We start from the raw sequence: 26,532 nt of genomic DNA, 5'->3' as shown, positions 1-26,532 counted from the left end.
GACAATGCCATGACATGCAAAATGAAAGTAGAGAATTAACTGAACACATGGCAATGACAGAATGGACATTGGTCATAAATCATCTTATGGAAATTGAAAGTATCTGGACATAATGACCCTTAGTAATTTGTAGTAATGTGTAAAATTAATTACATTGTTGGGGGATAGGGAATGATTGGACATTTGACAAAGTGACAGTTTTCATGTTGTAATGTCTTTGTCTGCTACAACATGTCTATGGGGTAATGGATTAGAGATTCTAAGTTAATCAAGGATTAAAAAACAAAATGGTGATTTTGGAATATATTGAAACTTTAAGAGCTGAGGTAAGGTTTCATTTTGTAATTTCATAAACGTTTCTTTAGTTGTTGAGATGTCAAAGAAAGTGGCAGTCCCAGTAATTTTTTTCAAAGGAAGAAAGGGGGGTCCAATCCAAGGATAAAAGGGTGGTGGTCCAACTCTATGTCCCCATTTAAATGCATTGATCGTCAGAAATAAAGGGGGGTTCCAACCTCTGGAACCTCTCTGGATTCGCCACTGAAAGGTAAAACTCTATAAGATTTCAAAATTTATATAAAATCTAAATTCTGATCAATATGGAATTACATGTATTTCAATTTCAAGAATGGAATGCAAATAATAATATACCAGTTAGTAAGAAGTGAAAATTAATGATATGGGGGATGGAATACCAATGCAATAAAAAAAAAATCATTGAGCCATTTACATCTAATAATTTCTCATTAAGAGCTAAAATTTGATGTTCTTTATAATACATTTATCAACATAGTTAAATTTGAGAAGTTGTGTAGGTAATTGTAAAGCATTGGCGGATCCAGGGGGGGGGGGGGGGGGGGGGGGCTGCTCAATGCATTTGAATGGGGACATATATAGCTGGAACCCCCCCTTTGTCCTGGGTTGGGAACCCCCCCTTTTTGAAATGGCTGGATCCGCCCCTGTAAATACATAAGTAATGACATGCACATATTTTAAAAGAACATTTACGACTTGCAAAGTGTTGCATTTGTCTTATGGATTTGAAATTGGTTAAAAGATTTCTTAATTACAAAACTCAAAAGGTTTTTTTGGGGGGCTCTTTTTTAATAAGGTCAGCCATTGCCTTTAATTAGGACTATCCACCATAGTTATGGACAGTTAAACAAATTTCTCACATACTTTTTTTTGGCCTCTGAATTTTGTAGTGTGTCTGTCAAAGAGATAAACTGAAAATATAACTGGAGTAATTTAAAATGGTGCATGAAAAGTGTTTGACCATGAATCAAACTTTATGAATCAGCACTTAGTTATATTGGACATGCAGTCCTCTCTGAGTAGGGAGATCTTTGAAATATTGTTTTCCCAGTAGAGGGTTCTTTGACTTCAGGTGCTGGAATTAAATGATCCGTTTCTGTTCTTTCTCTCCACTTTCTTTGCTTCAGACAGCTATAATTAAGATGCCCTGAGTTAATTGGTTAATGACATGTTTATATCCCTACAGGGAGTTGTATTATGATATCTGTAGAAATATTTCCTTTGTCTTGCTGTTATTATCTTCAATATTGAAGCATGTTTAAGCACTACTGCAACACTCATTGATGATAATGCACTTCCAGAATTTGGATACAAATCAGATTGACTTGATTAGATTTATCATGAACATGGAACAAAAATTTAATAATACATGTCTGGAATTGGACAAATACTCTGGAGTCAGAAGGGGGTGGAGCGTGGCGGAAGAGAAAAAAGGGGGGATTGTCCTTCCTGAAGAATGAAGTTTTTTCAACCCCAGAAATTAAAAAGCTAAAGATAATTAGTATCATAATACGGTACATATTTTCAATGGAATTCAATAATTTAGATATGTATACATTTATTTATAGAAACATGTATTTATGTCTATTTTGATTTTCATTAATAAAGCTTGTTAAAATGACATTTAGTAAGTGAAGGGACAATTTGTCATGTTTGTATCTGTCAACCATTATGATGGAAGTATTTTGTAGTAATTAACATAGGGCTAGGTAGTTTGTCATAATTTGTTTGTAATAAATTGCCCTTGGACTGCTTCTGTGTATTTATTCTTTTGAAACAGCTATTGGACATGAGCATACTGTTTTTTTTTTTTTATATATAAGAACAAAAGGACAATTAAACAACATGATATGGACATAAAAAAGAAAAAAAATATCTGGAAAAAATATATAGTCCACATATTTTGAGAAGCATCATCAGATATCAATTCTGGAGCTTGGAGACTCCTACATTAACTATAAGTGGAGCATTTTGATTAAAAAATAAGGTTTATTCAAGCCTTAAGCCCCGAGACCAACGTACAATGATTAGGATGGATTCCAAAGACTGTGTTATTCTCCCTCAAAAGAAAACAAAGGGAAAGCAATATGCTCCAGATGGCTCTCTTATAATATATATATGAATGACTTCTCCATACATCTTTAAATTAACATTAAGGACTCAGAGGAGGGTGTATTAAGCTTGATATATTGAACCCCACTTTAAGTGATGACTTTCTTATCCTCACCAGTAAACTCCCAGATGAAAAAATGTTATAAAATTTGTCAGATAAAAACTGACATTTTTATATCTTTATGGATATTTGTAACATAAAAACAACTGTTTTAACTCATAGAGCTGATGTTTTTTTCATATAAAACCACCCCAAGGGAAATTTTTTTTCTGCCAAAGAGAACTCCTTGAATTAGCTCTCATAATTCTGCAACATGTCCGTTACGTTAGAATATATTCCCTGGAACAAATATTAAAGTAAGGCAGATGTCAAATATGCCAATTTAAGTTTTTGTTTAACTAGCTAATTGAATGAGACTTGGAAATGTCACTTAGACAGCAACCCAACACCTGGAGGAAGAACAATATAGACAATATCCATGATGGTTGAATCAGAGTTTGTTACAGAAAGGAAAGTTAAGCTGCAAAGAATGAACTTTAAAACAAAATCAAAGAGCTGAAGAGCTCTGAGGGAAAAGACGGCCATTGTTTCAATTTTTAGGGGGGTATCTTTTGATAGTCTACATACAAAGAATGAGCAAAAGAACAGCTAGAACATATAGAAAGGCTGACAATAATGAAACTAATTGTTGTTTATTGTTATTTCATTACCTTAGTCTAGAATTCATCATAGAGACAATTTAGACCAATGAGATCTGCACCTTCTAAATCAAAACATTTGATTTAAGTTGGGAGTTATTTATCTAAAATTCAATTGAATTTACTAACTACTACATTATATTTTAAAATTTTAATTATGTACAACTAAACGGCAGGCTAAGATTATTCTCAATTTTTTGTGACAATATTCTCAAGAAAGTGAGGACTGAAAAATCTATTCAGTTTTAATTTTCCATTGATAAAGTTCCCAGTTACAACTCTCATCACAGGGATACATGTACTTATAAAATCAAATATGATTGATATAAAAGCTGTGTGAAGTTTGTTTCCAGATCCCACATTTTGATATATCTGTAAAATTCATGAATAAATAGCTTTAAACTACAAAAAGCAATATTTAAAAACAAATGAGAAAAAAAAATGACCACTACAATAATTATGTTGGTACGCAAAATTATTTTTTAATTGATGACTACTTATCATATATATACTTAATGTGACATTTTTAGTGTTCATATTAACTTTCATTTTAGTGGGTAATTACTCATCAATTGAGGTGCTGCTTAATTGGAGAAAGATTCTAAAAACATAACTTTACAGAAAGAATGAAAACTGCAGTTGCTCTCCCCAATCTCAATAGGTATAAACTACAAAAAGCTACATTTTTTAATTTTTTTAAATTTTTTTAACCATTTCAATAATTATGTTGGTACACATTTTTTTTTATATAGAAGACTACTTATCATATACTAAATGTCACATTTTAAATGTTCAGAAACATTTACTTTGATTTTAGTGTAAAATATCTCATCAATTGAGGTGCTCCTGAATTGGAGGAAGATTCTAAAAACAGAACTTTACAGAAACAATGAAAACTGCCGTTTCTCTCCCCAATCTCATGTATCCCCATTGACATTGTTTACTACGAAAGTTGACCTACATATTATCTGATTATAGCCTCAGATTCAAGCATTTCATGTTGGTGTGTGAATCATCTACACTACAGCAAACATCATTAGGTTTATTTTTAACAAATACGGATTTTAAATTAGTATACAAATACTGTGAATGATTTTTATAATGAATAAAGGATATCCCTGTGTAGTGTGGCATTCCAACAATGACGTCACTAGGTTAGATATATTTAGAATATTTCGTAATACTGATTTTTCCGGACTGTAAAAGAAACGTATATAGTGTAAGGGAAAGCTCAATATACGATAATTTCATGAGAAACAGAAGAAAAATGAGAAAAAAATGTATTTAAAGTCAATCTGTTCTCCTTGTCATCAATTTCAGTATGACATTTTGAGGGGGTTTCCAAACTATCAAAACAAAATGATTGACGTGAGGGAATGATACTCTGGTCAACCCCATTAGGGAATTGACGGCTTGAAGCCGTCTTTCCCCAAAAATCGGTAAGAACATTTTTTTTCCCTATTAAAGGATTTCCTACATTTGCATGAATTAAATTTGAATTTGAAATTTAACGGGTTACTTATGTTTGCGCTAACAAGTTATATGAGGTTTGCACAAATTTTCCTGTAAGTAAAGGGTTGGGGTTTTATTGAAGGGATGGAAAAGTTAAGGCCTGAGGAAACATCACAAGTTTGTTAAATTGGCATTCTCTTAAGAAAACCTTGAACACTTAAAAGTAGATGTCTGGTTCATGCATATCCCAGGCGGACAATGTTAGGAATATATGACTGTTTTGGAAGCCAGTCAGGATCTTCTTTCATGAAAGAATTGCTTGGTCAGTAATGTTCAGCAGTGATTTTTATCTGATGAAAAAATGAAATTCATGAATCATGCTTAGAATCTAGGTCTTTATGATTTAGAAATATTTTATTCAGTTAGCAACAATCAAAGATTGACGTCAGAACAATTTTTCTATTATTTTTTGTATCGGCAAACAAAAATATGTATTATTTTGATAGAAAATAAAAAGTAATTTGTTAATAAGTAGGACTGGTGCCAGGTCGAGAGTTGATTACTGTGAGGTACCAGCATCATCTATCAAAAAGAGATTAATATTAGTTATAGTGGTATTAGGTTTCCTCTGATTGATAACTGGTTAGTATGTTAGGAATGCTGCATGCTGGATAAATGGAGGATCTTAAATGGTCAGTGGCTGAGTGAGGGACTAAGAGGGGGAAATATGACCAAAAAATAAGATAAAGCCAAAGATCAGTCATAAACGTTTTAAAATTTTAAAATATGTCTTGTCCATTTAAAATGAAAATTTGACTTGCTCAGCAATTTTTTTTTGTTGGCCTTGACAGTATGACAGTAGGACTTGTGTCTGTATTTGTAGAGGACTTAATGTCTGGAGAAATCTTTAATGATATTTTGATTGCAATGTCACTGGGTTAAACTTAAATAAGAATACCATGTAGTAGGATTTTCAATGATAAACCAGTCAGTTAGATGTATTGAAATTGTTTAATGATCGAATGCATCAAGCATGTCAAGAAAAAAATGTTAATATACAGTGAAAGACAGTACCCAAAAAGTGAAATTTGTGAAGGATGGGGTTGATAGTTAAACATGTATCAACCAAGGATTTTCTTTTTCTTTTTCTTTATATTTTTAGCACATGAAGCACAAAATGAACAATAGTTAGCAGCTTTATAATACTTTTTAAAGTTTTAATTGGTATTTAAATAGGTTAATTTTGACATTAATGTGTTGTTCTTGTGGATTTTGATATACTTTGTAAAACGAACGGAAGTGAATTTGATTAAAGTATGATTTTATAACTTTTCTATCCATTAAAGAGGGAATACATGATACTTAAGTTTGTATATGCAAGGATTTAAATTTGACACCATTTAAAAACACGCTGACAAGCCCATTCAATTATGTTAACATTTACTCTCCCACACTTAACAAATTTCTTTTCAAATGTTAAGAAGTTCATGAAAGACAATTTTAATGCTTTGGCGGAATTAAAAATCCAAATTATATAATTTATTTGCATTTTTAGATTTTCTTTTTGCATTAAAATACAATGTAGGCGATATCAAAACATGAGTCCTTGACAGCTCGCTTGATTAAACAAATTTATAATATCTCACATAAGGATAAAAACTAGCTGTGCTTGTAAATGTTTTTTTCTGTCAACTTTGGAGACACTTTGAAACTAATTCATGTATACACTTAATGAACTAATTGTTGACTGGACGAAAATTATATTCATCTTTCCATTATCGGCACTATAATATACACTTAGTGAACTAATTGTTTACCGACAAAAATTATATTTTTCTCTGTCCGTTATCATAATAGGTACTGATTGATCTAACTCGATCTACATAGAATTGGGATTTAATATAAATGACTTTTTTCAATATGAATTAATGATATAGAGAGACTTAAGTGTGATTTACATTTAAATGCCACACTATTAAAAGCAAATTTAATATGTTAGTGTGTTAAAGGATATCGGAAACATATCAACCACTCCATAATGAACATCTCTGTTTAATGAAACGTATTCTACTTTTTGTTTGACATCTTTAATGTAAAGTAAGCATAATATTTCATGAATTGTGAATTGCGGTTTTGAAATTTGAAACGTTGTTGATTGATGGGTACAAACGGAAGGTGTTAATTATATGATATATGTCAACAAACATAGTACAGGTAGGATCGTCAGCTGTAGGTAAATGTAGGTAAAACCTGAGACAAATCAAATACAAAATTCTACCTGACAACTACAGGCTTGGACTATTTAATGTGACTTGATTGAAAATTTGTATGGCAAATAATTTAATGTCAGAATTTGGAATAAAGGTGTGACAAATATCAGTGACAAACTTACTTGTAAAGTTTATTATTCAAATCCAGATGTTGGAACAATATTGAAATGTAAGGATATAATTACTGAAATTAATTTTCACAGTTTGAAACAATCTATCAACTGTGAATGACTTTTGTGGCTTTATATCATTCTGGACAGATGTGAGTCCATAATTTTGAATTGTTAGCTCTGAAGGTGAGATAATGTTTCATTGTTTTTTCTTATTTGATATTTTTTTTTTTAATTAAATCTTAAAAAAACAGTATGCTTAATAACAGAAACAATCCAGCTATTTTAAAAAAAAAAACAAAAAAGAGGGTGAGTGGAGGGGGTGTTTTCAACCCCATGTCCTTATTCAATTATATTGATCATTCATGAAAAATTGATCGAGGAATCCAACAATGAGATCCATTACCCCCTCATTTTGGATCTACCACTGGGTACGTTCATGTGTATTTATTAGATTTATTCATATTTTTTTTTTAAATATTTCGATGTTATTTTAGAATTATCATTTTCCAGAAGAAAGTTATTTCCCTTGAATTGTATCTCCAAGTCCTTGCACAGACGTTTGCATGATATAATACAAACTATAAAATGGTCTAGCTATTAGACATGTAATGCCTGGCCCAGTTGATTGAAGGTTATATATAGAACTGATGTCTTATATTTTGATTAAGTACTTTACAGAATGGGCTGACTTTAAAAAGAGAACATAATGACATGCATGCGTAAATAAATAAAACAATGGTAAATTACCTCCAAGGTGTATATTCTGTTGTTTTTGTTGATCAACAACCTTATAAAATGTATTTTGTAAACAACATTTGCATAATTTGTTTTATATAGATCTAACACAATAACAATATAAATGATGAGTGTTTTTGTTTCTTGTAATGCTTTGTTGGAAATTTTCTGAATAAGTTCTTTATTCTTTTTGTGAAATTCTACAATTTCAACAGATTTTTTGGAAATTTTAAATATTAAAACTACATGAACTAGCTCTTGAAAATTTGATATATAAATCCATAGGTTTGCTACTTGGAGTTATATAGTAAAGTTTTTGAAGTTTATTAGAGGTGTGTATCTTAAAGAATTGATAGATGATTATATCTGATGATTACAGATAATATAAAAGTAACAAAACCTTGATTATTCTTTAACTGATGGTTCTCAGGATTATAACAATTTTATTTCTTTCAATTTTCTTTACTTTTGAAGTGAATCAGGGATAGCTGCAGAGCACTTAAAAGTCTTTCAATTTAAAAAATATAATATACTGTGGATCTAAACACTCTTGCTTATTATCATTTTGATGTGGGATATCAATTTTTGTGGATTTCATCATTTGTATGCAAAATTCTTCAGAGAAAATTGAGTCATATATTAACTCATAAAGATTTTCAAATAAACCGATTTTGCTACAAGGGTTTTTTTTCAAAATTTTTATGAGATGCGTTTTGATCCACTCGCTATTCAGAACCTGTCTGTATTATCTATAATTTTATTTGTCATCACTTTTGAAATTCATAAAAGATAAATAATACTAGAACACACCCGCGAAATCGCGGGCATTCAGAGCGTAGTTTAAAGTATCAGTATGTAAAGTGTTGTTGGAAGAATTTTGTTAAATACAGAATGACTGGAGAATTTCATCAAAAGTATCATAAGTCATAGGTTATTGGGGACAGGAAAATGTTTTTTTTACCCTCCACCTTTATTTCCAAAGTTCCCAATTTATGGTTTTCTATCAATTTCAATATGAACATACATTTAGTATGTTATGAACATTTATTTAAGTAAGGAGCCTGTAATTCAGTGGTTGTCGTTTGTTTATGTGTTACATATTTGTTTTTCGTTCATTTTTTGTACATAAATAAGGCCGTTAGTTTTCTCGTTTGCATTGTTTTACATTGTCATTTCGGGGCCTTTTGAAGCTGAGTATGCGGTATGGGCTTTGCTCTTTGTTGAAGGCCGTACGGTAACCTATAATTGTTAATTTCTGTGTCATTTTGGTCTCTTGTGGAGAGTTGTCTCAACATGGCAATCATACCACATCTTCTTTTTTTTTTGTAATCAATGAATTTTGTAAAAGATTTAATGACTGGAGAATTTCAGAAAAAGTATCAAAAGTTCACATGAATAATTTTAGCGCTTATCTGTATATTATGAACATTCATTACTATATAAATAAAGCGTATTTACTTTCAATTCTAAGTTTACTAATCGATCCATGGTGATCATTGATATAGTATACAGACCCTCTCTATTTAATAAACTCTGTGACTGCCGTGGATAGTAAACTTGAAAATGATAGCAGATAAAATTCTGAAAATACACTTTATTCGTAGTATATGTATGTTCAAAGCATACAGAAAAACGCAAACCGGAAGTCTAATCTGACTTAAAATTTCGTACAATGACGGGACAATACCCGGATGCCTTTTTTCTCGTTTTTCTCCTAAAATAACTCAATCTGAATAATCATATGAATGGATGACAAATGCGACTATGCACTGTACCTATAGGACACAGAGGCGTGTTGATTAATTTATTGTGGAAAGAAGAGAAGCGACACCAAAAATGAGGTCTTCTCGTTTAATAGTATAGATAACTGGACATTTAGCAAATACAAATCAATTAGTAATCTAAATCAACACATATCTTCTAATATTAGATGATGTTTTTTAACGATTATAATCTCTATATTAAATTAGTATTATATTTAACTCTTTGATATTGAAAATAACAATAAAACTTAATCTCATCTGGTTGCAATTTGTCTAGACCCAATTGATAACTTTCATTCATCGACAATTCAATTATAACTCAACAATTGAGATAACTGTCGATCTTTGATGAGAGTTACTCCCCTTTTCCCTGATATTGTATTCAAAAACGTCAATTGTTGAATAAATGATGCTTTTGTGCCTCCATGCATGTCAATATAATAAATCGTAATTGAAAGCTGCAAATTTCATTACATTTATTTTTATATTTACTCGATTTGCTACAAATATTCTTGGTTAATAAAATCGGTCAATTGTAAACGGTTACTTGTACAATTGTCTCCCCTTAGTTAAGTGATGAAATCCATCAAGTACAAACTCCCAATGCACTATTTCTGAGATTAACTCTTTCACACATATATGAACATGAATGATGGCTTTCAATATTCATCAGAAACGTGTATATTGCTAGTAAGAATTTTAACTGACTGTCTACTGGTATAAAAGATCAATTATTGAAAAATATATTATACATTCATATTTGTATTTTTCTCGTTTCTTTTTGATATATGATATAAGCTAGTAAGCTAGTAATTGAAACATGCTTTTTGACATACTATAATTAAAGCTTTTTGTGACGCTGTAATTGATTGTATATTTTCCAATACATAATTGTACTTAGTTTAAGAGTAGGAATTCTACAACTAGTAATTATAGTCTTTCAAACTATAGACTTGCTAAAAATTTTCCTGAACTGACAAATGATATTTTAAAGACTATATTTAAATAGTTTCTTGATTTTGAAATCATCTGTGATCAATAAGTATTTACAAAGGTGCTGAGTAATCATTTATAGATTTATAGGCTGAAAAATTAAAAGTACAGTTAAAACTGTCTGGTGTCAAGGTCACCTCTATAAAAGTGAAGTCTGTCTTGTCTCAGTAAGGTCACCTCTCTAACAATGTCAGTTTTCTTTGGTCTCAAGGTCTTTATATACAGGTTTGACTGTTCTGAATAATAAGCTAAAGATAGAACATTTTGAACCTCAATTTAAAGGTTGGGTCTCAAACAAGATAAGTTATCTCTACTCCTAGTGGGTCACAAATTAAAAACCTTGACTACCTCTGATGGTCTCTCATGGTCAGTCTTTGGTCTGTGATCTCAAGAATTAGATCTTTTTATACAGGTTTGACTGTATTTAAAAATGATTCCAAGTAATCAGTTTATAGATTTATATGCTGAAAAATCAAAAGTACATAAGGAAGAGGTGTCAACATGAATATTTAAATAGATACGGCATAAAAACTTTATATGGTTTAGAAGGTTAATGGCTGAGCATCAGGCATACACGGTAAAAAGGCGATAAAGTAGAATTATTAGGATGTATAGATGTTTTATAAGGCTTAAAACTTACAACATTGATGGCTCAACACAAGCAGCTTTAACACACGCTATACTCTTAAAATAACATCCACATCTATATATATTAACTTTCAAATAACATCAGGGTGATAAAATTTCATTGTGTTTTTTTATAAATGAAGAATTTCTCTTGGTATTCTATAACTGTGTTGGTGTACTTAGTTCTATTGTCTTTTATTTAAGACGGACTTAAAGGACAGCAATTTGAGAAATAGTTGCGCTATATTTGAATGGATGATTGAAAGCATTTAGTGGAGAAAGTTTTACTCATAACTAATATGTTAATTTAAGAATGATTTTTAATACTGTTAATTCAGAACTTATTGCGTGCATTTATTGTTGCCATTTTGTCATTTTAGACTAAATGTGATTTTAATATTTGCGATATTGAGAATAATCCTGTTTGATTCATATAAGAAATTTCAAAATGTGAGTTTAATTATTTCGATTATAACCCTGTTGCATTTTTCCCATTTTTAAAACATGCAATAATTTCTGAATTTACAGTAATATGTATATTAACATGTTCATGTTTTCATTAGATATCTGAGAGTTCATTCCAAACAGTGATTTTATTTCCTTCAAGTGATATCAATATACGATTCTTGTTAAAGAAGATAAGTTTAATGCACAGTACTCTAAAATAACAACACAATCAAGAATCTGTTTAATACAAGAGAAATCTATTAGAAAACTGTATGATGATAGCATTCTTTTCTCTGTAATAGAATCAATCAGTTAGTCAAAAGTTTTCAAGAAGTTCCATTATAAAAATGAAATGTAACAAATGTTTGCAGCATTCCTACATTTTCTAAGCATGGATTTTATTTTTGTACTTTTAACATTATTATATAAATCCATGGCTTCATATAAATGGATGCATGGATAAGTTTTAGAAGTTGCAAAGTAATGAATAAGTTACAAAATGGATTAATTGAAATATCAAAGTATTAGGAAAAAATAGAATGGACTTATTAGAAATTATTACACCGGAAAATTGTATTTCAAACACTACTTTCAAGTTTGAAATGTATATTGGTATACATTGTGTTTACTTATTGATCATGATTAAGTGAACAAATAAGATAAATGGATATTGAAGATCTAATAATAGAAACAGACAGGTGGACTTAATCATGCTGAAAAAAGTATTTTGTAAGGTAAGTCTTCTAGGTTTAGTGAAACAGTCAGTTATCTGAGACTGTTGTGGACCTATGTCAGGTGAGAGAATTGGTTTCCTGATATGTCAGGAATTGAGAGAATGGGTTTCCTGATAGGTCAGGAATATGTGCTACTTAATTGAGCAGGGGAGTAGAGGATTGGTGGGGGGGGGTTCAGCTTTCTGAGAGGCTGTTATGTACCTGTGTCAGGCAAGAGGGTATGCTGTGTTATTGTCTGAGACTGTTGTGTACCTATTTACCATATACTAGGAATCTACTACCTGTTCTGAGTAGGAGGTAAATGGGGGGGGGGGGGGGGGGGGGGGGGCAGTTGTCTGAGATTGTTGCATACCTATGTCAGGTGATATGATATGGTTTACTTAAGGCAAAGAATCTATGCTACCTGAGCCAGGTGGGGAGAGGGAGAGGGGCTGTCAGTTGTCTGAGACTGTTGTGTACCTACATCAGGTCTGAGGATATGGTTTTCCTTTTTGTCAAGAATCTGTGCTACCTGAGCCAGGCAAGGAGGAGGGAGGAGGGGGTGTCTGTTGTATGAATGTCGTTACCTATGTCAGGTAATAGGTTATGGTTTTTCTTAGATCAGCAATCTCTTCTACCTGCATCAGGTGAGAAAACAGGCTGTCAGTCATCTAGGAGGTAAGAGGATTTGGTTTTCTTTAGTCAGGAGTATTTCTACCTGAGCCAGGTGAATCAGTTCTGTAGTAATTAGCATCAGGTGAGAAGGCTGCTGTCAAATTTCATGTTAATTTTATATTGGAAATGGATTATTGACACTTTTGGATATTATAGAAATGGGGGAACAGCTGTTTGATGATTAAAGGTAAAAATTTTTACCTTTTTGTCCTATTATTAATTTTATGGTAATATCCAGGTTTTTTACAATTCAAGATGCTAATTGTATGAATGAATAAAAAGTTTTTCCATATGATTACTACAAATTATAAGGTTGAGACATTTGTCAGAAGAAAAAAGTCTAGGTTATCTGGGAGTCAGAAAAGTATAAAGAAATCTCAATCTTTAATTAGAATGTGAAATTATCAGGTAAAACAAATTTCTTTTGTTCATGACAAAAATGGGAAAGTTAATATCATGCAAAACAGAACATTTAGATATCGAGTTAGTCCTTGAAATAGGATGCACTAGGTTTGTCAAAATAACAAAGAATTGCAAATCCCCCCACACAATTTTCAATCTGATGTTTTGGTACTTATATTTTTAGGATTGACAATTTTATTTTGACCAAAACTTTATTGTTGAAGGCAATACAATGACCTATAGTTGTTAATTACTGTGTCATTCCGTCTCCTGTGGAGAGGTGTCTCATTGGCAATCATACCACATCTTTTTGTAATTTTTATACATGCATGCATTAAATATTATCATTTTTATCAACCTATATAAGAACATTAGACATTCTCTACATTTTTTGATAAGCGTGGTACATGTTTTTATGGCATTTAAAAGGATTGTAAAAAGACTTTGTACATATAGATATGTTTGATGTAGATCATTATACAAATGTACAGATCTACTTCACAAGGAAAATGGTCCCCTTTTGAAATTTGACCCAGGTCTTACAGATAGTATAAGTCTTGTAATTTATGCCTGCTAGAATACATATTGACTTTTTGAACTATTCAGACTTTCAGAGAAAACTTTAATACATAAAACCTGATGTCGTTAAGACACCATCTCAAGCGAAATGTTAAGAGTTTGTGAGATATTAACAGTCAATGATTTGTTTTCCTTAAACTGGGTTGGAATGACAAAATTTTAGTTTGAAGATTATCCTTGTTGACATTTGCCAGAATCTAATATTGTCCACTGAACACTAACTGGGGTTATCTCCCTGGATATTTTGTTATATTGTCTGTAATACACAAAGTATTCATGGTATTAAAAATTCTTAAAAAACTGATGTTCTAAAATCATACATTTTAATGGAACTAAATGAATTAACTTATGGATTATTTCAATTAAATTTGAGTAAAGGTTGAATTGTTGTTTTTAATTTTGTAAGATATTTTAGTTCTCATCTTAATTTGTTTATAATTTTCCAATTATTGTACCAATCACCACAATATTTGATATCCAAACAAGTAGAGCAAACAAAACACATTGATTGATTTCTGGTATCAAATCGATTATACAAATTATGCAAATTAGGCCCAGAAATAAGCATCCGGCCATCTCCCCATGGCTGTAATATGTCAACTTAATCATGCATGGTTATTTAATTCACTTGTCATTCTTGTCAACTGTGCTAGTTCATGTGAAATGATTGGATTACTGTCGTGTGGACGAACATGCATGCCCGCGCTTTCAATGCAATCATTAATGCACAGCTCTTGAGAGTTCCACAAGTACAGCTGAAGTGTTACAAGACAAATACGGCTATATATGAATTACTTCGTATTGTAAACAAAGTGTCTAAATTTTATGGTTAACCAATTTTCATTTCAAATCATTTATATTTGCCTGGTCAAACATTCAATCTACTACATTCATTAATGCAGGCTCTTGTAGTCGTATCAGGTTAGTGCAGGTATTTTCTAAAGAGTTGGTGGAAAAAAAGATTTGACCTTTTATTCTTTTCAACAATGTTATATGTCACAGAGATATTTCCAAACTGTAATTGTATAATTTTATATTAGAAACTATTTGTTTGATTTTGGGGTTTAAGCGACTAAGAACATTATGATCTATTTGAGTTGTCGAACCAATTAAATGCTAATGAATCTAAAAGTCAGTTGTCATTTAATAGTTATAAATTTTTTTAAAGTAAAGGTGAGTTTTAATAGTTGAAATGCAGGAACAAAGGGGGAAGATTTGGATTGTATATTTAGTTCACAAACATTCATAAGTGTTTTAATAAAACAATTCTTCTTGTCTCTTGTATTGTAGTCCTAACCTTGAGAGACCTTCATCATGGGTAATCAAGGTTGTTTAGGTTACCCCTGATAGTTTTGTAGTTCAGATACGTTCTCCTCTCAAAAATGCAACCATGGTTGACCATGTTTACCATTGCTGACCATTGATAACCATGATCAAATATGGTTGGATGTGGTTTTAACACCATTGTCAACTATCATGTAACCAATGGTTACACCTTTGTGATCATGGTTGACCATAGATATACATCTGACCATAGTTGGATGTGGTTTTAACACCATGGTCAACCATGGTCACCATTTGTTTTCCACGTTTGTGATCATGGTTGACCATAGATATACATCTGACCATGGTTGGATGTGGTTTTAACACCATGGTTGGATGTGGTTTTAACACCATGGTCAACCATGGTCACCATTTGTTTTCTCACCTTTGTGATCGTGGTTGGATGTGCTATTTTTATATAGATTAGACCATTGGTTTTCCCATTTAAATGGTTTTACACCTGGTATTTTTGGGACCTTTTATTATAAGTATGATGTTTGGTGTGAGCCAAGCTCCGTGTTAAAGACCTTACTTTGACCTACAATGGACTTTCACAAACTGTGAGTTGGATGGAGCGTTGTCTCATTGACGCACTCATACCACATCTTCTTACATCTATTTACACCACATTTAAGCATTCAGGTTTTTTTGTGGGATTAAATAAGATGTAATGTTACAATCCTCATGCATTCTTGATTTTGGGGTTTTGACAAATTATGCATAAAAGTCTATATCTAAGAAATATGTGTATTTTTAAAACTATGAATGTAACATTGTTCATGCATAGAGAGTCCCCATAAAATCAAAGGAATTAATACTTAAAAAATAGAAATAAAAAACCAAAAGCAATTTAAAAAGTTTCTCACACAAATATCAGCTTTAAAGTGTAACCAAAAAAAAATCAAATACTTTTGTGCAAAATTATAAATGCATGGTAATTTCAAGTACTTGTCTTTCATCTAACTGCATACATTACAAAGAACAATTTGTTTGAAAATCTCTACATCAAAAAACAGATTTTCTACAAAAAATCACTTTATAATTTATTATAAACGATTATCATTAACTACCATACATTGCTTCAAACTATAAAAAGACACATCCTTTTGTGTTTTTTGTTTAATTTGCATAATAATGTAACTTGTAATCAATTTATTCTCCCAAAGGACTGGAGATTGCTTGATTGTGAAATTGTTATCAATTCAAAGCATATGTATTTCTCATTTTAAGGGACATGCCTTCTGGTCTATAATACTGTTTTTCAGTGTTTATAATATATATTACTTCAAGTTCCTTTATCAACTGCTAAAGCACTAAGCCTATTCAAAATCTAGTAGAGACTGTTGACTCATGTCTCAACATTTGTTGCTTATATAAGATATGTAAGTGAAAAATAGCAACTTTTACTGTGTTTTTAGATTAGTTTTTTGTAAGTCTTCTAAATGTAGAATCTTTTGTTATTCCTTGTGGCCCTATTTGTTGTTGATTTAATCCATTGGCAAAGGTATGATGCCACAATAAAAATAAAAAAAAAACAAAAAAGCTATGAAAAAAGAGAGTCAAAACTCTATAAGTTGTAGATAAACTCACAACATACTGGAAACAAGTTATATTAATCCATTTCCACTACTCCCCACGTAATTGCATAAAACCAATGTTTCGAGTTGTAAGACATAAAATGAAAAAAAAAACTGAAGACTGCATGAGCAATATCTAACCCCACCAAAAACTTGGAGTGATCTCAGTGTCTTGAAATTGACCAAAATTCCAGCCAAGTACATGACAGCTAGTACATGAAAAACTTAGTAAAAATAACAAACAAGAATTCCTTGGTAGTACATATAGTTTAAGACATGTATTATTAGTACAAACCCATTAGACTGTTCTTGTATTACTTTAATCATTTCTCCATACTTTAGTATAATTAACAGTTTTTAAGTCGAGAGACATAGTTTGGCACTCTACCGAACAGACATTAATTAATAAAGAATTATTAAACCACCCATTGGTAAACAATAAATCATAATATTGTGTGTTGTTGTTTCTTTGGTGGTCTTCTATACTTAGAGAAATGTATTTGTTGCGGATTTATATGGATAACTTTGTCTTTGCTGGTTTTTGCTTTGTTTGTGCTCCGGGTGCAGGAATTTCTCGCTACATTGAAGACCTGTTGGTGACTTTCTGCTGTTGTTTTTTTATGGTTGGGTTGTTGTCTCTTTGACACATTCCCCATTTCCATTCTCAATTTTATTGAAAAAATGCAAGGAGATTATACAGAGGGGGAATAAAAAATGTGAAGTCAATAAAAGACAGTTAGCACTGTAAATGTAAAAAAGAGATAAAGACATTAACAGTCCATAAAACATTTACACACAGTCATGCAAAAACTGAAGAGATTGAGCAACATGAAGTCCACCAAAGTTTAGGGGTGAAATCAGGTGCTCTGGAATGTTCATGTATCACTCAGGTGGCACATCCTAATGTTCGCAGACAATTATTCATCACACTTTAAAAAATGTGTCACTAAACTTCAAATATCTCTGGCATAATCAAATTCATTTAATAAGATCTTAGATGTAAATTACACACAGTCCTAATACATAAACAAATACATCTTAACTTTATGATAGACGTACAGACTTTGTATGTTATTATAGTACTAATGAAACAAAACAGGAAATTTCATTGTTATATTTTTAAGGCTAATTTAATGATGGAAGATAATTTTCACCTTGCATAACAGCCATTTTTCTATTTACATGGAATAAATTTGAAGGAAAACTTTATTGTTTTTATATCTCTTTTTAATTTTCTTCTACAGTAGTGAAAATAATCTGATGTCATCATGGCTCACCTGGTTTTGTATACAAACATTTGAGGTAATTCAATTATACCCAGTAGGAGTGATGGTCCCCTGACAGCTTTATTAGCCTGGTTCTTTATGTAATGTTTTGTCAGTTTGTCATCATAATGATGTAATACAAACTTGTCAATCTGGGACATCATGCTGATAAGTCAGGAGCTTCTATTATGGCTGTCAGTCAAAATAAATAAATAAAGTTTAGAGTTCATGTTTAATATTGTCAAAAATAAATAAATAGGATACTGTAAATTATAACTGTCAAAATAAATAAATAAATAGGGAAGGTTTGATTGCAAAAATAAGATATGATCCAAACTTGTAACATCTTATGGTAAAATTTATTATGCAGATCTTTTTAAAGACTGAATTTTAGTTATGATTATGTGCTAATAGATAACTTGTAGTATTAAATGGAAGAAAAAAATAGACAAATATAAAATGTGAAAAGGATATTTTAATTTGCAGACAGAAAAAAATCTATTTTCATATTTTGTTTGGTCCAAAAATAAAGTTCATTATATAAAGGTTTGTCAGAGTAGAAAATATTTTTTTGATTTTTTCTTTTTGTGAAATTTATCCATGTTTGTGCCAAAAATAAAGCATATATAAAGTCTTATCATCACCATGCACCCCTACAAAAAAAGATAAAATGTAAGACACTGCAGGTTCCTTTGATAATGTCCCAAATAAGATTGTTACATGACATAACAAAAAGTTATAGCTGAGTGGGGGTGATATTTAAAGTGCTATCAAATTTTATTTAAATCTGTTGAACATTAGATAAACTGACTACTTGACTATTATCGATGTCTATTTACACACAGAATTATATAATGTTTGTATAACTTTGTCATCAGAAGTGTTACTGTGATGTACACCTAACCATTGATTTACAAATATTTGTTTAATGGCGAAGTCACATATATCATAATTGCATCAAGCTTGAGGTATGTTAAATCTCTTATTTTAATGTTTGAATTGTATGAATCTCACAGTTCATCTTTATTGAATCTTTATATGTTTTACTTAAACTACAAATGACTCTTAAGCAAAGCATTTATTGTTTTGTACACAAATCAGTCTTTAAAACTCTTTACCAAAGTTTTTTAGACATGATTTCAGGGACCTTTTTAGCTTACTGTGATAGGGGTTTTTGCTCATTCTAAAACGTCATCAGGTGACCAATAGTTGTTAACTTCTATACCATTTAAACTATGGCAGAGAGTTGTCTCAATTAAGCGATTTAGCTTTATAATTTGTATTTTGTATTGCTGGTTGATATCTGTATTGTATAGATACTGTATAAGAAGATGTGGTATGAGTGCCATTTAATGAGACAACTCTCCATCCAAGTCACAATTTGTTAGAGTAAACCATTATAGGTCAAAGTACTGTCTTCAACACAGAGCAAGTTGGCTCACACCAAACAGCAAGCTATAAAGGGCCCCAAAAATTGACTAGCATAAATATGTCTTTTTATCTACAAAGGTAAATCGGAAGACAGGATTTAAAGATTTAGTTTGAATTTTGAATTTAAAAACTGCTGACAATACTGAAGTTATGGAGTTGATGACAAGAAAATAAAATTTGCTGATTAAGCAAGTTTTTGTACCTGGATAACACAGCTGTACTTAATGACAACTAGATATCATTGAGATGGGAGCCATCTCTGTGGGCCCCGCTGTCAATAACGTGGGGTAAATAAGTTGTATGGATAATCTGATATGAAGCATTATTTGAAGTTATTACATAGTCTCATGTGTGATTTTGATCTAAGATTTTAAGTTAAAACTGATAAATATTCTCATCTTACTTTCATAGTATAATAGTGATATGACTGCATGATGTGAACTCATTGTTTACTACTCTAAGGTGACTTCTGGATATATGGATTGATGTTTGAACAATATGTTTAAAGGTGCTGCCCAATTGATATTTGTCACATATTTTTAGAATTATGCCTTCAATATATTATGACCCACCAAGTATAAAGTATGAAATATTAATGGTTCTCGAGAGGTAGAGCGGACACAATTTGTTAAGAACAACGAACGGATGGACAGACCGACAGACTGATCTTAGACCTAGGATGCATACATTATGACACATTCTCTTGTGTTGGTTAATATATATGTTAAGTTGAAAATGTTTGTCAGGTATAAAGTATGAAATAATAACAGCTGTCCTCTCAAAATATAATGTGGATCAAATTTGTTAGCGATGGACAGACCAACAGACAGACAGACCTTTGACCTAGGAAGTGGTACATACATCATGACACACCCTCTGGTGTTGGTTAAAATGGATGTCAAGTATAATATTTGAAATCATAACGGTTCTCAAGATATAGAGCGACACAATCTTCACCACAGGACACAGGGTTGTCAACTGAAACCAAAGTTTTTTTGACGTTGACCTTTGACCTAGGAAGTTGTACATACATCATGACACGCCCTCTGGTGGTGGTTAAAATGTATGACAAGTATATACTTTGAAATCATAACGATTATCTAGATATGGAGCGGACACGATCTTCACCACAGGACACAGGATTGTCAACTCGAAACCAAAGTTTTTGACCTTGACCTTTGACCTAGGAAGTTGTACATACATCATGACACACCCTCTGGTGGTTGTTAAAATGGATGTCAAGTATAAACTTTGAAATCATAATGGTTATCTAGGTATGGAGCGGACACGATCTTCACCACAGGACACGGGGTTGTCAACTGAAACCAAAGTTTTTGACCTTGACCTTTGACCTAGGAAGTTGTACATACAACATGACACACCCTCTGGTGTTGGTTAATAATCATGTTAAGTATTAAGTATGAAATCATAACGGTTCTCTAGATATGGAGCGGACACGAAAGTGTTACGGACGGACAGACGGACGGACGGACAGACGGACGGACAGACTGATCACTATAGGGCGACCCGCCGTCGGCGGGGCCCTAATTATTAATCAATTTTAAAGATAAATTACGATTTGATTATATTATAAAATCTTTTGATAGCTGATCCAAGACCAGACTTTGAATTCTAAATGGTTATTTGATGTAATGTATACATATGAATATGAAATAGGTATGAAAAACCTTTCTGAGGTATCTAATGTATTGAATCAGTAGATCCGAATTGGATAATTTATTACTGTTTAATTATTATCTTGTCTATATAGAGGCATTTAGAGTTCCTTTGTTGCTTCAGAATATGTAGTCGCTGACATAGTTAAAATTCAAGACATTCTTTTAAAGGATAATGGACATACTGTTTTTTATCATGATTTATGTTGCAGTTTTAATTGACTTAATTTGAATATGAATTGTGTCGGTACTTTATGTAGGTAACAAAGTTTATCAAATCTGTATCAATTACCTGAGGACATAAGTTAGACCATTTGGTATCACTGAGTACAAATATTATGACGCTTAGATTTTCAACTCCAAGCACAATTTAATCATACTGTAGATTAGACTAATTGTAACAGTGTTTCAAATGTAGGTCATCCAGTAGGTCACTCATGCCTCATTGCTTCTGTACAAATGTGTAGGCCATTGCTTATGTTGAGGATTCGCTTCTTCAGCAGTTTTTCAAATTATTCATATAGACCAAGGGTTCATTCTGCTTTCATATAGGACCTACAATTTGATTAGGTCAGCATTTATAAGCCTGAGAAATTCACTACATTTAAATTTGTCTAATGACCTGGAACTTAAGGAGCATGTGGGCAATGGAATCAGTACCAAGAGTAGATACAGTCAAACCTACTTTAAAAAGGTTAGCTCTATAGAGAAAACTTGAGTTTTGACACATATCTCCCTCTTTTTGTCCTGTTCTAACAATCGTCCTTTTGTATTTTGAGAAACTTTTAATTCATCAAGGAAATATCTCTCATAATGTTAGTGTTTTAAAAGTCCATGCAGAAGGTGACCTCTAAATACAGGTTTTAATATGCAGTAAAGGTGACATCTACAGTGACCTTGAACAATAGACAGCTCTTATATTTTCTCTTTGTTAAATTTCTTTCAAATCAATTTTTGCACTTGTTTTAATTTCAATATCAGGACAAACAACTGTTTGTTTAAATATTACATAAAGTATCGAGTATCAATATCAACGATATTTTATTTTTGTCCGGTTAAGTGTTATAAAAATGTCTAATTACACAAGTCAATTGTACACCATATTCCTATATCAAAAGAGAAACAATATAATTAAGTATTGACGTTTTGTTACATGTCAAAATAAAATAAAGGTGATTCACTGTTTAATTACCTTTGAAATCAATTAACACATACATTTTTCTGCAAGTGAAAGATATATTTTTTAAATCAATTGTGCAAATTTTGTATTTAAAATTTTAGATTGAAAACTGCAAACCACCTTGATTTTTGACAAAGTCTATTAATTTTTAATGTAAATTTTCATATTGTAATTTTTTTCGTAATTTGTATTGATCATGCAGTTATACTCGACTCAGGTGAGTGAATGAGTCACCTGCTGTGTCGTGCAGTCAGGTTACCATAGCGATTAATATCATCAGGTAACATGCATGCATGTTCAGGTTTCAAGGAAATTTGATTATGCAACAAACAGATGAAAGAAAAATGGGTATGTGCAGATATTATCTTTAATTATTTTTGTTCAAATTTAATTTTGGAGGGACAGTTACTAAATGATTTTAATGACTCATAATTTTTCCTTTGTTCGGTGTGAAAATGATTTTATTTGTTAATTAGTTTAAATAATTCATATTCTGTTGAATAATGAGACATTTTTATATTAAAAATAATAATGATATTTGAATGTGTGTACTTTTCATGCATGAATCATCAAAGCTGATTTCTGTTGAAAATGGTAAAATCAGCATTAGGCACCCAGTAATTAAGGTACTGGTTTGGAAGGTAGCTTTGGTGTAATTCTGTCTTTGGTGACATGGATTTAATTGAGAAGGAACTATTGGTTATAGTCTTTTCTCTTAGTTTAAGGATTAGATTGAATCTATGACAGCCATTTATAATTGAATAATTAAAAGCAGGTCCAAAACAGTCCAATGTCAATGTCAATGCCATGACTGCTCTTTGATTTTTATCATAAAACAAAATGTATCTTTCATTCAAAGATATTTGTGCAATAGATTTATTGGTTCTCATGTGGAATATATACACTATGAAAAATCTGCTACAAAAATTGTATTACAAATTAATTAATTTAAGATGAAAGAGAATGAGGATGATTGGGGTTTTAAGCAAAAACTGTTTAATGTACAATAAATGTGAAAGGAATTTATAAAATGAATTAAGAAGCAGAAAGGTTATGACCTTTTTCATATGGAATCTATAAAAGTACAGATTTGGTATACAATCTTTGATTGTTGTGTAGTATGATTAAGTCTAAGATATGGTGGGAAAAAGTTTAAATTTATATTGAAGTTGAGATACTTGTTTTATAGATTCCTCATTGAAGTTTAGAGACTTGATATTAAAGATACCTCATTTAATTTGAGAGACTTGATATAAAAGATCCATCATTGAAGTAGATAGACTTGATACAAGATACTGACTATGTATATCTGACAGATCCCTCTTTGCAACTGTCTTGTAACCCTTGTCAAAATGCAACCATGGTTGATCATGTTTAACATTGATAACCATGGTCAAACCATGGTTGGATGTGCTTAACACCTTGGTCAACTATGGTTTTCCACTTGAGTTACCATGGTCATACATCTGACCATTGTTGACCAAGCTCAAATCTCAAGTTGTTTAGTCAATTTGACAACCATGGTTTTCTACCTTTTACATCTGACCATGGTCAACCATGGTCAACTTGATGACCATGGTGAATTCAAAAATTATCTGGATTGACTATACTCAAATTAAAATACAACCATGGTCACCTAAAAAGTAATAGAGACTAAACAATAAGAATAGGAATACAGTAAATTCAAAGTATTCTTCAGTCCATAAAGGGCATTTTGCATATTTGTAGATCATTTCAATATATCATTGAGATAAAAACAATGAAACAATTAGCAGTTAATAGCTTTCATTTTAACAAATCTTGATGTGTTTTGGTTTTCAGATGAAATGAATAAGTGAAATTTTCAATTTTGAGTGTTATATTACATATCCCTTGTGGACAGTCCCTGCATTACAATATCTTTTGTGTTGCCATTCTGTAGTGTTGTTTTCCCTCTCTGCAGATAATTAATTAATCATTATAGTGTATCAAAAGAAATATTCCATTTAGCAAAGCACATTGCACATTTTATTTGATTGAATGATAATGAAAAATTTTGTTGTGCACGGCTCTTTCATGTTTGAGTCAGAAAGTTAACATAGATTTGAACAAATAACATAAATGCATTAGCGCTGACAGTCATGGTTTTATAAAGACTGTATGGTAGTCTCTCCTGTGGTGTAAGGAATGCAGCTTTTTAATTCAGTATAGTCATTAGGGGGATGAGATATATTATGTGTACTCTTCGGTTTTCAGGGAAATTTTTAAAAGAATTTGGAATTTTTTGCCTTTTGTCCAGAAATTATAGTTATTTCGCGATCAGTACGAAAAGTTGAAAATTATGACTTACTCACTGTGGCACAAAATATTTTTATTAATCCTTTTTTTAATGAAACTTCAGAACTAAGTTTTTCATGGATTTGTTTTTGTGATTCAAACAATTTTTATCACAAGGACAAAAATCCACAATGAATCTAACTGCAGTATAGAAATAATGCCATCAAAACTTAAAATTAAAATGCAAGTTTTTATTTTTGCATAACTTTTCCTGTTGTATAACGTTTTGCATTACAGTACTGCAATAAAAACTCTCATTATTCTGTAAATACTGATTATAAGGGGAAATAAATGTTGTTCAGGCTTTAAAAGATAACAAGAAATTGACAAAATTCCCCATAGAATCTTAAGCTTTGCATGCAAGCATAACTCTCAATGTTCTTTAAAATTTTGACATGTTTTACAGACGATTAATTTGTTCAATGTCTGTTGACAATGTCATTCCTTAACCAAGGACAATTATTTAGGAGAAAGAAATTTAGTATTGTTTTTAAAAGAGTAATGGAAATTATAAAATTGCTGACTTTCAGTTTTGCTTTGAAAACTTCTCTGTACTTTACACATAATTGAGTTCAAATCACCAACTTCCCCTAGAGAATTTCATTACTGTTAAAAAAACATAATAAACCAGATATAAATACATTTACACTTAACCTTTATTTTAAATAGACAATCTCCATTTCTTCAGAAAGTGAAATATTGATTGCTGTTTTTGTTTTTTGTTGAAATAATGATTCGTTTTATAAAATCTAACGAGGTGTAACAACATATAAGTAGCGTTTTGAGATCAGAGCCAAATCAAGCAGAAATACGAAATGGAAAATGGCTAAACAAAATAGATTTTTTCACTGATATGTAAGAAATGCCTTTAATGGTGTTTGTCAACTAATAAAATCTCTTTAAAAATGTCTTTGGTTAGAAATAACATAATGTTTTTATGTGTTATATTTAAGATAACGATCATTTTATAAATGTATTGTTTATATCCTGCCTAATGAAGCATTGTGGGTAATGTAAGAAACAGCTGAGCAAGTTTTCATTAGATTTAAATGAACATAAATCTCTTTTTTTCTTCTGTAAAATTCAAAAGATTGTTATTGTTTTCAGTTGTTTTTCTTCTTTAGGTTGAATTGTCCATCTTTATAAATCAGATTTTTATGCTTTCTGTAAAATCAGCAGTTTTCTTGTTCATAGTTGTTTGCTGCCAATGTGTTTCAATCTTTTGTCAATCACTTTTTCACACTGAAATGTTATTTCTTGTGATTTAAACTTGATATTCCTTTTTTTCCAGAGGTGATAGGTTGTTCCTTCCTCAATAAACAAGGGTCTTGATGGGGCTTACAGAATAGAGCAAAATGGACAATAAAATGCGGAATTTTCAAAGGCCAAAAAAAATTTTAAAAAGGAAAAAGGCCAAAAAAATTAAGAATAGATAAAATTAAAGAATAGAAAACATCAGCATGAAAAAAAAGAATACATTAATTTGAGGACCTTCCTTCCTTTAACATTCTCATGAAATTTCAGCATTGCTCTTGGGATTCCAATTGAACCACTTGTTATAAAAATGCTGAATGTTTAGACAAAATGAATACACCATACCTTGATTTAATTGATCTGTGAGAGAGATCAAGCTAATCTCTGCTGGTATTTTGTTGTATATTTTGTAAATGTTTGTTTGTTTTGTTTCAAGTTTTGGTTCATTAAGACATTGTGGATTGTTTATCCTTACTTTAGATAATTAGAAATCTTAGCCAAAAAATGTATTATTGGAATGTGATAAAGTGCAGGTGGTTTAATTAATATATAGCTCGCTCAGCAGTACAAAGCCAGACTGGGCAATCTTTAACTTGCCTGGAAGTCATTTACTGTAAG

General features: G+C 31.2%; 1 protein-coding gene across 9 annotated transcripts in view; it reads left to right on the top strand.

Annotated features, from left to right (window-relative positions):
• LOC143058785 (uncharacterized) overlaps positions 1–26,532 on the top strand; it is a 163,793-nt gene that overhangs the window by 99,253 nt on the left and 38,008 nt on the right. The window contains exon 1 of one of the 9 annotated variants that reach the window (XM_076232230.1): positions 255–326. The exons of 6 other annotated variants lie outside the window; for them this stretch is intronic. In XM_076232230.1, the coding sequence (XP_076088345.1) occupies positions 288–326 (39 nt within the window). In that variant the 5' untranslated portion in view covers positions 255–287. Of the gene's footprint in view, positions 1–254; positions 327–6,689; positions 7,142–18,960; positions 19,026–26,532 lie in introns of those variants that run through there. 2 more of the 9 variants (XM_076232233.1, XM_076232234.1) reach the window with 2 other exon arrangements.

The sequence above is a fragment of the Mytilus galloprovincialis genome, chromosome 14 (genome assembly GCF_965363235.1).
Source record: "Mytilus galloprovincialis chromosome 14, xbMytGall1.hap1.1, whole genome shotgun sequence".
NCBI lineage: Eukaryota > Metazoa > Mollusca > Bivalvia > Mytilida > Mytilidae > Mytilus > Mytilus galloprovincialis.
Note: the sequence above shows the minus strand (reverse complement) of the source record. Positions and strands in the feature narration are given on the sequence as shown.